General features: G+C 37.7%; 1 protein-coding gene and 1 long non-coding RNA gene across 3 annotated transcripts; both read left to right on the plus strand.

Moving 5' to 3' along the window:
- Positions 1-48: 48 nt before the first annotated feature.
- Positions 49-5,056, plus strand: LOC137948243 (probable disease resistance protein At4g27220). The gene is made up of 3 exons (XM_068794250.1): positions 49-196; positions 313-3,941; positions 4,808-5,056. Exons 2-3 carry the CDS (start codon positions 460-462, stop codon positions 4,842-4,844), a joined length of 3,519 nt encoding a protein of 1,172 aa, XP_068650351.1. The 5' UTR covers positions 49-196; positions 313-459; the 3' UTR covers positions 4,845-5,056.
- A 4,394-nt stretch (positions 5,057-9,450) lies between these two features.
- LOC137948331 (uncharacterized) lies at positions 9,451-12,816 on the plus strand. Of its 2 annotated transcripts, none has more exons than XR_011111622.1 (3): positions 9,451-9,779; positions 9,881-12,208; positions 12,293-12,816. It is a non-coding gene; the product is annotated as an uncharacterized lncRNA (long non-coding RNA). The 2 variants fall into 2 exon arrangements; XR_011111623.1 differs by having other exon boundaries at positions 9,881-10,864; positions 12,032-12,816.
- The last annotated feature ends 1,426 nt before the right edge of the window (positions 12,817-14,242 follow it).

Raw genomic sequence — 14,242 nt, forward strand, 5'->3', positions numbered from 1 at the left:
TCCTGAACTTTTTGACTCTCGGGACTTTCCACGAAGGTGAATGGTTATCAGGATGAGCTGCAACATCGAAGCAAGGTTGAGCACGTTTCGTCTGAAGTGGCCACGCTTGCTAGCAACCAATCCTTGGGTGATCCGTATAGCCGTCAGTTGGTTCTGATCTGTTTTTTCTACCACCATCTGCTGAGATAATAGAGAGGTAGGCATTTCGTGTTTTAGATTACTATTTATATTTTCTCTTCCTATTTATTTGTTCCAGTTTCGAAATTTTGGCTCGCAACGGTCTTAAATCTTATTACTCCTTGCCTTTCAAAGTCCTTCCATCGCTCATATGCTTCAAAACCGTGAAGAAAAAGAGCGAATTTTTCAGGCATGTCAAAGCAATGAGCGGAGAGCCTCGGTGCTGATCCAACTCATTTCTCAACTCCCCTTCTTAAGAAGAAAGAACGAAGGAAGAAGGACATGGAGGTCTTGGCTTCCGTTATTGTCGCATTTGGCAAGTACTTAACTAATCCGATCAAGCGTAACTGCAGTTATCTATTTCATTTTCGAAGAAAGATTCTGATACTTAAAAATGAAAAGGAAGATTTAGTAATGATGAAGACAAATATCCAGTGTTTGATTGATGAGGCGCAACAAAGTCAAGAAGAAATTCTTGAAGAAGTGAATGACTGGATGCAAGACGTTGCCCAGATCACATCTGTTATTGAGAGACTGAATGAAGAAGCAGATGAAAATAAGACATGCCTAATGGGTCAATGTCCAAATTTCAGCTGGCGTTACCAACTAGGAAGAAAAGGGGAACGAGAGTTAGATGTCCTTCAAAGGTTGAAACATAGAGGGGATTTAATCAATAGAGTATCTCGTACTCCGTTCACACCAGCTGTGGAGCCTATTCGCACTCTTGACAATGCTGAAGAGCTGGAGAGAGGAAAATCACTTTTGGGGCAGATTAAGGAGGTATTATGTGATAACAATATCAGTTCCATTGGCATTCATGGCATGGGTGGGATTGGTAAGACTACTTTGATGAAAAGCCTCAATAATGTGCTTCAAGGAACTCAACTATTCAACAAAGTTGTCATGGTGACTGTTTCAGGAAATCCAGATTTGATGCGCATTCAACAACAAATTGCTGATAGATTGGACATAAGGCTTGATCCTCATAGTTTCAATAGAAGAGCAAATCAGTTAGCAAAGGCATTGAGAGAGCAGCAGAAAGTGTTGATAATATTAGATGATGTGTGGAAAAAGTTAGAGACATATGAACTGGGAATTCCTAGCGCTGACGAAACCACATGTTGTAAGATTATTATCGCTAGTAGGATTAAAACTGTATGCCAACAGATGAACATGGAAAAGATTTTGGCAATGAAGGTTCTCTCTGAAACAGATTCATGGAATCTTTTCAAATCTACAACAGGCGATGTGGCTTTGAATCGAGATTTATTGCCTTTAGCAAAGCAAATAGTTGGGGAATGTAAAGGGTCACCATTAGCTATTGTGACAATTGGATCAGTTTTGAGAGGGCAAGAGAATGTCTCTGAGTGGCATGGGACATTAATCAAATTGCGGAGCCCAGAAACATCTGATCAAGAAGGTATCATGGGTGAAGTTATTCAGACCATCAGGGTTAGTTATGACCATTTAAGGTATGAAGACATAAGGAAGTGTTTCTTGTTCTGTTGTTTGTTTTCTGAAGATGATGATATTCCAATGGACAAATTGCTGATTTATGGGACAGGAGAGGGTTTCCTCAAAAGCAACAATGGAAACTTGAGCGATAATTGGAAACTGTTGGAGTTCTATGTTGAGAACCTCAAAAACCATAACCTACTGCTAAATGATGAAGGTGAAGAAAGTCTAATAGTGGAGGGGAAAAAAAGTGTAAGATTGCATGATGTAGTCAGGGAAACAGGCAAATTAATTGCACAAAACAATGAGTATGGGTTTGTTTCTAAAGCAGGGCTAGGTCTATCGAAGTGTCCCATATTGGACATGCCACAAGAGTGTAAGCACGTGTCACTAATGGACAATAAAATAACTCTATTATCTGAGTGGCCAGAGTGCCCAAAACTTCGGAGTCTGCTGCTGCAAAACAACAACAACCTTGAAGTTATTCCAGAAACTTTCTTTGAGGGGATGCCGAAGCTACTTGTTTTAGATTTGAGTTCTACTAGGCTGAAGATGCTTCCACTTTCCTTGGCATGCATAAGGAACTTAAGAACTCTAGTTCTTGACTATTGTACAGATATAAGGGACATATCCGCTATTGGATGCTTAAAACAGCTTGAAATACTTTCAGTAAAATATACTGGTATCAAACAGCTACAGAAAGAATTAGCAGAGTTGACCACTCTGAAGTTTTTGGATCTAAGGGGAAATTATTATCTCAAGAAAGTGGCACCAGGTGTGTTGTCCCAGATGGTCAACTTGCAAGTGTTGTACATGTGGGGTAGTTTGGTTAAATGGGATGGTCAAGGAAAGGGAGGATTCAAAAATGCTAGTTTCACTGAGGTTGCTTCCTTGCATTGTTTGACAGATCTTTACTTGTTCACAGTAAATGCAAACTGTTTGTCCATGGTTAATTATTGGCAGTCTCTCCAAAAATTTGATGTATTGGTTGATGGGGGAGGCTGTCGACCGATTCCAACCTATGATAAGGCACAAATATTTGCTCCCTACAGTAAAACTCTGCAACTGTTTTCTCTCTCTTACCCATTTCTGAATTGGGTTAATTACCTGATAGAGAGGACAGAGGTGCTTTTATTGAACAGATGTACAAATCTCAAGAGTCTTCCTTCTTTTGTTTCCAGTAATAGCTATCTGGTGCATCTCGAAATTGACATTTGCGATGAAATGGAATATCTATTGGATGCGGATGAAATTTATCCTAATGGTTTTGCTAGTTTGAAAGAAATACACCTTCAGACAATGGTGAAGTTGGAGAAAATCTGCCAGGGCCCACTTCCTAATGGATTCCTCAGACACCTTCAAATACTTGAGGTGTGGTCATGTGAGAAACTAATCTTCCAATTGGACCATATACAAGCACTGAGATCATTGGAGGTTCTCACTGTAGATGGATGCCATGAAATGGAACATCTCATAGATACAACAGAAGCTCAAAGTCTGTCAACCAATATACTTGAATGTTTGAAGAAGTTAACCCTTAGAAACATGAAGAAGATAACGAAATTATGTCATGGACCCCTTCCATCCAGATTTCTGACAACTCTGCAGGTAGTGTATATACAAAACTGTAAGCAAATGACAAAAGATGTATTTTCATGTAGTCAGTTGCAAAATCTGGAGATTCTAGAGAATATCTTCTTGGAAGGAATTGATGAGATGGCAGTGCTTCTAAACCTGGAGGGAACATCAATCTCACCAAATGTATTCCAGAATCTGAAAACATTGCATATTGTTGGTATGAACAAGATTAAAGAAGTGGTTCATGGGTTGTTCCCCATCAGATTTGTTACAGCATCTGCCTTCCATAACCTTGAACTGCTTTACATAAGCAATTGCAATGTCTTGAGGAGTTTATTCGCAATCAGTGTAGCTCTGCATGGTCTGAAGAAACTTAATAGGCTAATGATACATGATTGCAAGCAGATGGAAGTGGTACTTGAAGACCAAGAGGAAGGGGAGTTTGCCCTCGTAAATGGCGTCCTCCCTAAGCTTACATATATGTGGTTAGAAAACCTACCTGAGCTGAAGAGCGTATGCAACAAAGAGATATTTCCATGTTTTCCTGTCTTGGAAACCATCGTTGTATTGAAATGTCCAAAGCTGAAGAGGCTGCCACTTAAACACGAGAGCTTGGACTACCTCAAAGCAATACATGGAGGCTGCAGGTGGTTTGAAAGTTTACTGCACGACATGGCACTGGAAGAGGAGGCCAAATCCCTCCTGAAATCCTTGTTCAAGGTGCATTGGAGGTAAAAATTATTCATCTTTCCAAAACTTTTAATTGTGTAACATAAACGAAGATCATCTTCGTCTTCTTTTTTTTTCTTTTTTTCTTTTTTTTGAGGAAGGTGGATTTTATTGCAAGGCATGAAGGCAAAGAAATGAAACAAATTTTGGGGGAGTCAAAGGCAACTGTTAAGAGGGCAAAACCAATGGAGAATGGAGATCTTATATGGCTAGAATTTGAGGAATCAATTAGTATAAATAAATCCCATATTTCTTCCTTTAATTAGAGAAGCTTTAGCAAATATTTGATTTCTTATTAATTTTTCTGACATGTTTCTAAGCCTAATTTGGATATATGCAAAATCTTGTTTACACTTGTTCCCTCAATACCTAGTCCTATTATTCCTATTCTAGTTGATGACTGTATTCAGACTTCATGTGATGCTTCTACTGAGAAACCACTATAGGTATATCGGCGCCGTCAACAACCATCTCAGAAACCCATGGATGTTGAGATGGAGGCACTAGTTAATAGAGGGACTTGAGAATTATGTGATTTACCTCCAGGTCTTGTCGTTGTTGGTTGTTGGTTGTTGGTTGTTGGTGGGTGTATATAATTAAATATAATTCCATTGAAATAAAGTCCAGGGTGTTATTTATGACTTAAGTTACTTGTAGTTAGATTACATAATTACCCCTAACTCAAAAACACAACACTCTCTAACTAGTCAGCAGAACAAAATGCCCTTACTTGATATTTAACACACTATTTATGGCAGGTTAGTGATTCTATCAAGAGTATATCTTCATCCTAATCACGTAATTGAATTTATTTCTGCATGTTTCTTTTATTAATCTTTTTTTTTCTTCATGTTTTTCAAATGTACAGAGAAGCGGATGGAGAGTTCCTAGCTGAATATATATAGAAGTGAAGGGGTTTGGATCTTCTGAAACAACACAACTGCTTGCTCTGCAATGATCAATCAAGGAGAGAGGTGTCACGTGAATCACTAGCACAGACACTCAACAAAGCAGCTGTAAGATTGTGCATGATCATGCTCTATTTTGGTCAAACTTTGACTTTGCTTTGTTCCGAGATGGACTTCTTTTTCTCTTTGAAAGAAATTCTTTGGTTTTTTCTTGTTATTTATATGCACTTGTGTCACCGGAGCAATCTCTCTTTCACCGATGACTAGGGCTACTCTTCATGTAACTATTTTATTTCCTCTGTTCATTTATCTTATCACTTTTTGCCAAGTTTCCTCATCAGTCATTTGGATGTCCTTTCTTAGTTTTTAATAGTTTCTACTGTTTTTGGCACTAGAGTGCCCCGTACTGTTCTTTTTTCAATTGATTTCTTGTTTGTGCAGATGGACCTCAGTTTTTCTTCTTTCTTTTAATTTTTTTTTTTATTGTTAATCCTGAACATGAAGATTTTGATAACACTGGGTAAAGGAGTATGTAATATATTAGTTATAGGTGTCAAAAGCTAAAAATTTAGTTTGAGCATATGATATTTTTTAACAATGATCATGAGTTATTATAATAAATTTCAGGTATACCACAAAGATATAGATTAGATAGATACATCTTATGTCTGAAGTATAAATTTGTACAAAAAAGACTAAGACAGAGAAAAGTTGAATATGATCAAATGGATGAAACTTTGAAAGGACATTAGTCTGATATATTTATTTGGGAGTTGTTCATACTAGGAAGGTTATGTAACACCACATTTGAATTCTATATTTGGTCTTCTTCTTTTTTGAAATGTTGATTCTCTATGTGGTCTTGGTAACTAAAAATTGCCATTTATTTAGTATATATACACTGTTACATAGAAATTCATTTAAAGAAAGACTCTGAACCAGGTAAATTAGAATTTGTTGATTTTTTTCTGGTTTTCGTGCCAATTACAACCTCATGGAAGAGTTGATTGTCTTCAAAAAAGTTATTGCTAAAGTTGTTCGTGGTGCACCAATGTATGTTAGTTGTTTCTTGCTCTTTTTTCCTTTCCCTCCCTTGTTTTTCTGTTGTGAATTTATCTAGATGTCTCAATGTGATGAGTGGGTCTACTGCACTCCATTATTTCTTTAGTGATAAAAGCTAAAAAATCTTAAATTTTCACAACCCAAAGACAGATCTTAGTTATCTTATTTCACAAGACTGTTTATGTACAGTGATGAAAGAGATGCCTCAATGTGATGAGTGGGTGATTTCTTTAGTGATAAAAGCTAAAAAATCTTATATCTTCACAACCCAAAGACAGATATGTGATTGTTCTTATTTCACAAGAATGCTTATGTACAACGATGAAAGAGATGCCTCAATGTGATGAGTGGGTCTACTACACCATGATTTCTTTAGTGATAAAAGCTAAAAAATCTTAAATTTTCACAACCCAAAGACATAGATCTGATTGTTCTTATTTCACAAGAATGGTTATGTACAAGAATGAAAGATGCAAATGGGAATGGAAGAGAATAGTTCTGCAAAGAATTTGAATATTCTTAATCTAATTGTTAATCTAATTAGTCTAATACAGAATGATAATAAGTAGGGTTAACATCTCCATCTTGCCAATAATATGATAGAATATAATTATAAAAATAATATGAAGCATAAAATAATATATAAATTTTATATTTAAAAATAAAAAATTTATTAATTTTTTTAATACAAAGATCTTAAAAATTAAATATAATATATAAATTTGAAACAAAATTTAATGTTATCAAATAATATAATTTTAATTTACATAATATATAAATTACATAAAATATAACAAAATATAGCAGTTTATATGAAATATAAAAAAAAAATTGTTATATATTTAGATTCTTACAATTATATATTTTTTTATAAATTTATGTTTTTGAAAATATTATTATAGTAATATATAAAAAAAAATGGGCTTCTTCTTCCCTTTGAGGGGGGGAGGAAGAAGAAGTGAAATATACACAACTAGACCTTATACCATGCAAATAGGCAATTGAATTGAACTAACTCAAACATAATATTATAAAAATCAAACCAAAAGAGTGTAGGAGCTTTGAATGGTGAGAAAACAATTAATTATCAGTTGCTGTTGTCTTCGATTAAACAATTCTTCTCTGCTTTCTGTTTTTACGTACTCATGAAGAGATTGATTTCCACCAGCAAACCAGTCTCCGTCTTCTCTGCAAATCAATTTCATTTCAAAACCCCCTTGTAACAACTTCAACAGAGATGATCCGTGTTCCACGGTAGTGTTGCTTCACTGTTCCTCACTTTGAGGAGCATGAAGCTCTCTCAGTACCACTGATCGTGACATACAGAGTCGCCACAAATCCACCTAGTTTTCACATATGTACGCCGCAGATCCTCCGGAGAAGCAAAGCTTTTCTGGGGAAAAAGAAAAAAACAAGTCTAGCTCACCCTGGTTTCCTTCTTTGATATTTTCTGATTGATGTCTGCAAAAATTGTTAAAACATAAAGTGGATTGAGTCACCCCAAGCGTAACGAAAATCAAGGTGTTACGGTGAAAGTCAGTCCAGAATTCCCACGTAAAAAGATCTCTCTTTCTCTCTCTCTCTAAAAGATTGATGAATGAGGAAGAAGACACAGCTTTCTGAAGCAAGACTGAACCCTCTAAATAAGTGGGCAAAAAGTTTACCAACCTTTTGCCCTTTTCAACCACTCCAAACGCCTTTTTCCTCGGGGAACAGGGAAAAGATTCATCTCCGAGGGAGAAGGGGAAGGAGAAGGGAAGAAAAATCCAAGTAGAAGGGAGTTGATTCTTTGATGCAATGGCGTGGGGTGGGGGGGGGGGGGGGGGGGGGACCGGCAACCGAGGAGGTAAAGAACACCTCATGGAATCCGGCCAGGAAAGGCGACCAAGAGGAAGAAGACGTCCTCTCACTTCACCATATAATTATTCCACAGCCTTATTATCTTATTCGGTCTATCTCTTTTCCTGCTTCCCCCTTTTGTTTCTTTTTTAAATGGCGACAACCTGGGTTGGATGAGCAGGATATGACATTTACGTGTTGTTAGTACTCGCTGCTCTCTCCTTCTCTCTCCATCGAGTGAGTGACAAACGGAGAAGACGATACGTGCAGTTTTCAACGAGTTAAAAAATGAGAGTCTCGGGAAGGGGGTCGTATGATAGATGAATAGACAGAGAACAAGAGAGAGCTATCAATATTTTACGGAGAGAAACATAGATAGGCAGCAGCAGCACATCTTCCGGGCACTCAAACCATTTACTCTTATTTTATTCTCTGTCCTTTCTATTATACAACTCTCCTGCATGAGCAGAAAGGGACGACCCAGATGAATAGATTCCTTCCTTCTTCACTGAATTCATCCGTTCCTGAAACCGTCCAAAACCCGGTAAAAACTGGTTGCGGAGAGAGAGATCAAAAGAAGAGAAGAAAGAAAACAAGGAATTTAACCCTAACCCTACTGAAAGTAATAGTAGAAGATTTTTTTTTTTTTCTGTTTTTCCTATTCTTTGTTATCCTGACCCGTGTCCGCTGGAGTTTGGAAAGTGGGACGACGGTCGGAAACGGCTCGAGAGTCGAGAAATGGTTCCAGACTTGGAGCCGGTACGTGCCTGAGGCTCTGATGTACGTAGAAATGGTAGAGGGTAATTTCGTAACTGCATTGGGATTCCCATGACAGATTTGTGTTCTTCATATATCAACCAGAGATTTAATTAATTAATAGTTTTTTGGAAATTTAGCAGAAGCAAGTGGATGCTGATGAGCAAACAAAAACAAAAACAAAAACAAAAACAAAAACAAAAAATTGTGGAAAAGCAAATCAAGTCAAAGACAGAACATGGTACAGTTGCCGTCATCTGATGAAATTCATGTGGGTGTCTTTCTAATCAGTTTTGCTTCATTTATTCAATCCTCCCCAGTTTCAAAAAAGAGGTTTGACTACTCTTTTAATGTCCACTGTTTCCCTCGGGAATATTAACTTTTCTCGTTTTCATGTTCAGAGATTTACTCTCTTTAAGTCTGAACATCTTCCCCAATAAAATAAGAAAAAGAAACACCACAAAAGACGCATTTAATTCTTGAAATCTCCTTAAGGTATGATTATATTTGAATTGTTACACGGAAAAGGGTTGGAATTAGGAAAACCAGAAGAAGAGGGCCAGGCTGTGAAGCTGTGCAGCCGTGAAGGTGGTGAAGTCATGTTATAGAAGAATCCGCAGGCATTAATGATCAAATGACACTTCTGCCCGGTCGTTTTCTGGTGCTTTCCCACGAAAGAAGTGGCAGGGAGGGCTTTTTCCGACGATCGGAAACAGAAATCGAGGGAAGGAGTGGGATTGGAAAGGGGAGGTGGGAAGAGATCGGCGATGAATTGGGAAAGAAAAGGATGCCCAGAGAGAGTAGACCTCTCTCTCTACCTGTCGGTCGTCATCTCGATTCCCCCGCCGGCGTAAAAAGGACGCGGTAAACGAGGGGACCCCACCACCATCACCACCACCGGCGACTCCCCCTTTTTATTTAAATGCTTTCTGTCTCTGTAATTTTTTTTTTTAAAAAAAGGGGTGCTCGATCAGGCTGAGCAGCGAGTGAATAATCTCTCCGTTATCGGTCCGCTAAAACGGTTCAACAACTCCTCTGACTCCGCCCATCCGATGGCTCTCGCTGCCTCCCCAAACGTAAAGCGACGAGTATATATAGAGGGAGAAAGGGCCGCGTGGTTATGAGATAAATGCAGTCGCTTCCTGGTAATGGAATTGGAGACTGGGGATGGGGAAGGAGAGAGGGAGAGAGAGTGAGTGGGAATGCATGGGGTCGTGGTCATTTCTGCAGCCCAGCTGTAGGTTTGGGTCTGCTGCCCTCTTTTGTCTTTACGCCGTAAATCCCCCGCCTTTTCATCTTTGCTTTCTCTCTCTATGACTTTTTCTCTGACTACCCTCTTTGCCATATAATCATTCCATTATCATGTGATGATATAGATGGAGAGACATTGGAGAAAGGCGAGAGTTCAGGGAGGGTGGAAGGTGAGAGAAGGGGGAAGCTTTTCGTTTGAGGGGAATGTTGTCTGGCTCGAGGCTCTTGATTCCACTTCTCTTCGGTTGTTTCTCCGATTCAGCTTCTGGATTATGTAAATAGATCTCGGACCAGGCTTCATTCCCCCCAATTGAAGCTTTCCCGCAAATCGCTGCCTCCCTCGATTGCCTCCTTCATCTTCTCCAACCGCTCGGTTCCGGCCTCTGGTTGATCCGATCTGTTGTTTCTCCAGATGGGTGTTTTCTCTTTCTATCCGATTCGATGCTTTTATTGTTTTGATTTCAGAAGGTAATGGATATTGTAGATTGGTGTAATGATGATGCGTTTTGACTCTTTTTCCATTTTGCTCTGACGAAAAGGAGAAAAAAAGGTTTTCATCATTACTTCCCTTTTCATATTTTTCTGTATCTTCTAACTCATGGATTGTGTTTGTCAGCCAAACCATGTAGTGGTTTCATCATTGGGCGCATGAGTCTTCATGATGGCTTCCGGATCAGATCTGTCTGTTTCTGCTCATCTGAGATCTGAGTTTCTGGGTTGTAACAGTGGTTTATTTTCACTGTTCTTGATTCTCTTTTCCGTCTCCATTCTTCTATTACGTTCCTTCCTCTTCAGGATGAGATCTGTTGTCTCTTGTCAGATATTAACTGATTCATGGAGAAAAAGAGTAAATTGGAGGATGCATATATTCCTTTCTTTTAGTTTATATCTATATATGTTGGTTGAGATTACCGGCGCTCGTCAATTTGAATGGGATTCTTCTTTTATTCGTATTCGGCCCTGCAGTTTCTTTTTCTCTTAATCTCTCCTTGTCTGAAGTTTCAACTTTAATCCGCATTGAATTTAAAGATCGGTATTATTGCAGGAATATCTTCTTGCAACTTGCATGAAAAGAAAAAGAAAAGGCGTCCAGAGTTTGGGACTGGTTGGTAAGATATGTCATATCAGTGAAAATTTTCATTTGCACCAGTTCATGATAACAGTAGAATCCAATCCAGTGATGAATTCATCCTTCTCTCTTCTTCATGAAAATATACGCAGTTTGCTATTCATGATCCTCGTTTCTTTTTACCAGGAAACAAATATTTATCTTTTCATCGTCCTACTCACAGAAACCCTAAACGATCTTCTGTTAAAGAAAGCTAAACTGGGCTTTTAGTTTTTCTTTTCTCTTCACGCTTGAAAGTTGAAACCTATCTGAAACAGGAGCCAGGAAATGGGTTTTCCGTTTCCACAGAGCTTTGGAAAAAGATGGGAGAAGAAGACCAGAAGGGTGGGTGATCCACAGTACACGTGCGAGATATTAGCTCCTCGTGTAAATGACATGTGCCGTCAGTTCCTAATAAAGGATTCTTAGTCCACAAGTAGGTTAATGGAGAACTGTTCAGGGTTGGCCATCTCTCTTTCTTCTCCTCCTGCCGTTGCTGCTGCTGCTACTGCCATGGGTTCTCACATAACTGACTGCCATTAATGGCAATATCAAATTTTCTCTGCACAATTTTTTTTTCTCTCTCTAAAACCATGCACTTACTAGTTACTTCTCAGCTCCCATTCAAATTTGAAAAAGAGAAAAACGGACAGTTTGGAATCTAGGAAACATTGTCAGATTGACTTCATCCGAAGTCTGAACACAGCAAATGTTTGCATCATTTTTCTTTGATTTCCGAGTTTTAATCCCTACTTACATGGAAAAGGGATATCGATGCTGCCTGTTTTTAATTATTGTGGATTTAAATGTTTAATAAGGATCTGAGAAGAGAAAGTCTATTCTATATTTAATGGTGTCGCATCGGGGAACTGCCTTTACTTTGGGAATGGTTCCGTTTTGACTTTGTAGTGTTAAAGTACAGCAAAAAAAGTCGAAAACCTGCCTGGGTTCTGGTCTCGATTTTATAGGGTAACTAGGTTTCTCCCTCTGATGCTTCTTCCCCAGGAAGGTTTCTTTCATGGGCATACGAGTTTACTGAAAAGAAATGCTTTGCAAGATGAGAAGTAAATAAATGTAGATGAAAACGTACAAGCTGGGTCTTTAATTTGTCCTGACGGAGGTTGAAATGAAGCTGATATTTGTGGTTTTCTGTCGTGATTCTCTGTAGAAAACGTACATGGTCATCTGTGTTCTCTTCAGAATTGCTTTTCCGTCAAAGACTGATCAGATGCTGCGACTGTACCTGTTGTTTGATTTATAAGCTAAAGCTCTCTTCTGCATTCCTTGCTGATGAAAACGATGTAGTTTCCAGTGGCATTTAATATGAATTATGCAGCTGAAACAGGTACGTACTTGCGAATACGTCGAAGCAAAACGTTTCTAGAGTTGGGTTAACTTCATGATTTGCTCTAAACTTGAGTCAAATCAGGCTTACAGGGAGTTTGTTGGAAGACACAACTTAAGTGGCACAAATATAAATTAACGGAGAACTCCTATCCCATGTAAAAAAGTGGCAAAGGAGGTAAATAACTGGGTTTTCATATGGATGGCACAAGGGTGTAATCAAGGTTGTATCTCTATATATGTCCTTTTCTTTATAAAGTTTGTAGCTTTAATGGCATTACAGTCACTATAAATAAGAGACTCAAGGCATGGGGTACAACATTAAGTTTATTTTCTTCTCATAAATTCGTCCCTAACCTATTCTCTCTTTTCCCAAGTTCTCTCTCCATCTCTCTCTCTAGTCGTTTCTCTCCTTCTCTTCTTCTTTCTTCCTCTCTTTTCTTCTCCTCTTCTTCCTCATCTCTTGCTTCACCACCTTGATCAAAGTTCTTTATAATGGGATCCTAAATCCAACATGGTATCAAACCAATGGATTTAGGATCCCGAAGATAATATAGTGTTTAGTGCATGTGGATTATCAAGTTTCAAGTGGATCTCTTGTTAAGTGAAGCAAGAATCGGTCTTACACAAATTATCATTCTTGAGTCTTGAAAGATTGATTGATACATTACATCCTCGTTCAAATTGGATTGAAATTGAGTTTTGTATGATTTATGAAACTCTAGTGCTCTGTTTATCTTTGATCGTGCAAGATTGATGGGCAATTTTTTGAGTACTCGATTTAAGTATTAGAGTTCGATTTCTCTCATTGGAAAATACAAGTTGGATGAAGATTTGTTCAGTTTTTTACTATTTATGAGGATCATCATGATCAAATCGTGATTGAATTCAATAATTGAGCTCAGTAAAGGTTGGTTTCTTGATTACCGAGAAGATTTTTTTTATAAAAAAAAAAAAAAAAGAGTTGTTGGTTCTTCCTATGAATTTTGGGCCTTCCATTGGATGTGATTGATTTACAAAGTTGGCACATGTGTATAGAAAGAAAGTTTCCTTCTTCAATTGTTTATGAGGATTATCATGATCAAAGTGTGATTGGATTCATTTAAGATTGTTTAAGCTGATGTTTGTATGGCTTGCTCTCGAAATAGCTCAGTAAAGGTTGGTTTCCTGATTACGGAGAATAATTTTTTTAAAAAAACGAGTTGTTGTTTCTTGCAATGAATTTTGGCCTTCCATTGGTCGTGTTACTCTCTTGAGAAATTTACCCAAAAAAATTGAGAAAAAAGGGGAAGATTAGGCTGTGATTGAATTATAAAGTTGGCACATGTTTATAGAAAGAAAGTTTCGTTCTTCAAAAGTTTGCCAATAGGATTTTTTTTAAGAAAGATAACGCTGGATTTAACTTATTTGAAGGCTTCCTCTATTAGAATAATCTTTAGAATTCCTTTCCTAATTGATTTATAGAAAGAAGGAAGCAAAGATTGTGATATTTATTTGCTAGGTGGATCGAGAAGGCATGTTTCCTTCTTTAGAAGATACCTGAGTTGGATTCTGGTTTTACTCAAGACTTGTTATAGATTCGATTTAATTTGAGATAGTTTCCTAATTGAGAAAGATTGGAAATCTTCTCTAATTGGCATGATTGAGACATGATTATTTTTCTATACCTGTTTAAGTGCATGATTAAAATAGGATAGTAATTTACTTCCTTACAATTTAACAGATGAAGAAGATAGTTCTTATGTTAAATGGCGTAAAAATGACACCTTGTTCATTACTGGGTTAATTAATAGCATGGGAGAGCACGTAACCAACAATGTTCACCTTGATACTAGAGAACTTACAAAATTTATATAATATATTCCAAAACATGTTTAATACAAAGCAAGGGGAAAATCTACCTGAATAGTTGGCTCGTTTTAGAGGGCTAATTCAAGAATGGAAAATTGTTCAACCGTACGCCATTGACATATTAGTTCAAGAAAAGCAGCGGGATGCCTTAGCAGTTGCTATTTGTTTGGCCAATATTAAACCA

This window comes from Aristolochia californica, unplaced genomic scaffold (genome assembly GCF_029961685.1).
Source record: "Aristolochia californica isolate CCGP_79_NKW_82.1479 unplaced genomic scaffold, dmAriCali1.0.hap1 SCAF_13, whole genome shotgun sequence".
NCBI classification, from domain to species: domain Eukaryota; kingdom Viridiplantae; phylum Streptophyta; class Magnoliopsida; order Piperales; family Aristolochiaceae; genus Aristolochia; species Aristolochia californica.

What these genes read in the sequence shown, in the direction of transcription:
- LOC137948243 (XM_068794250.1), top strand. Translation starts at nt 460, where the DNA reads ATGGAGGTCTTGGCTTCCGTTATTGTCGCATTTGGCAAGTACTTAACT. An exon ending in TTGTTCAAGGTGCATTGGAG is followed by an intron (nt 3,942 to 4,807) that starts GTAAAAATTATT and finishes TCAAATGTACAG; the next exon opens with AGAAGCGGATGGAGAGTTCC.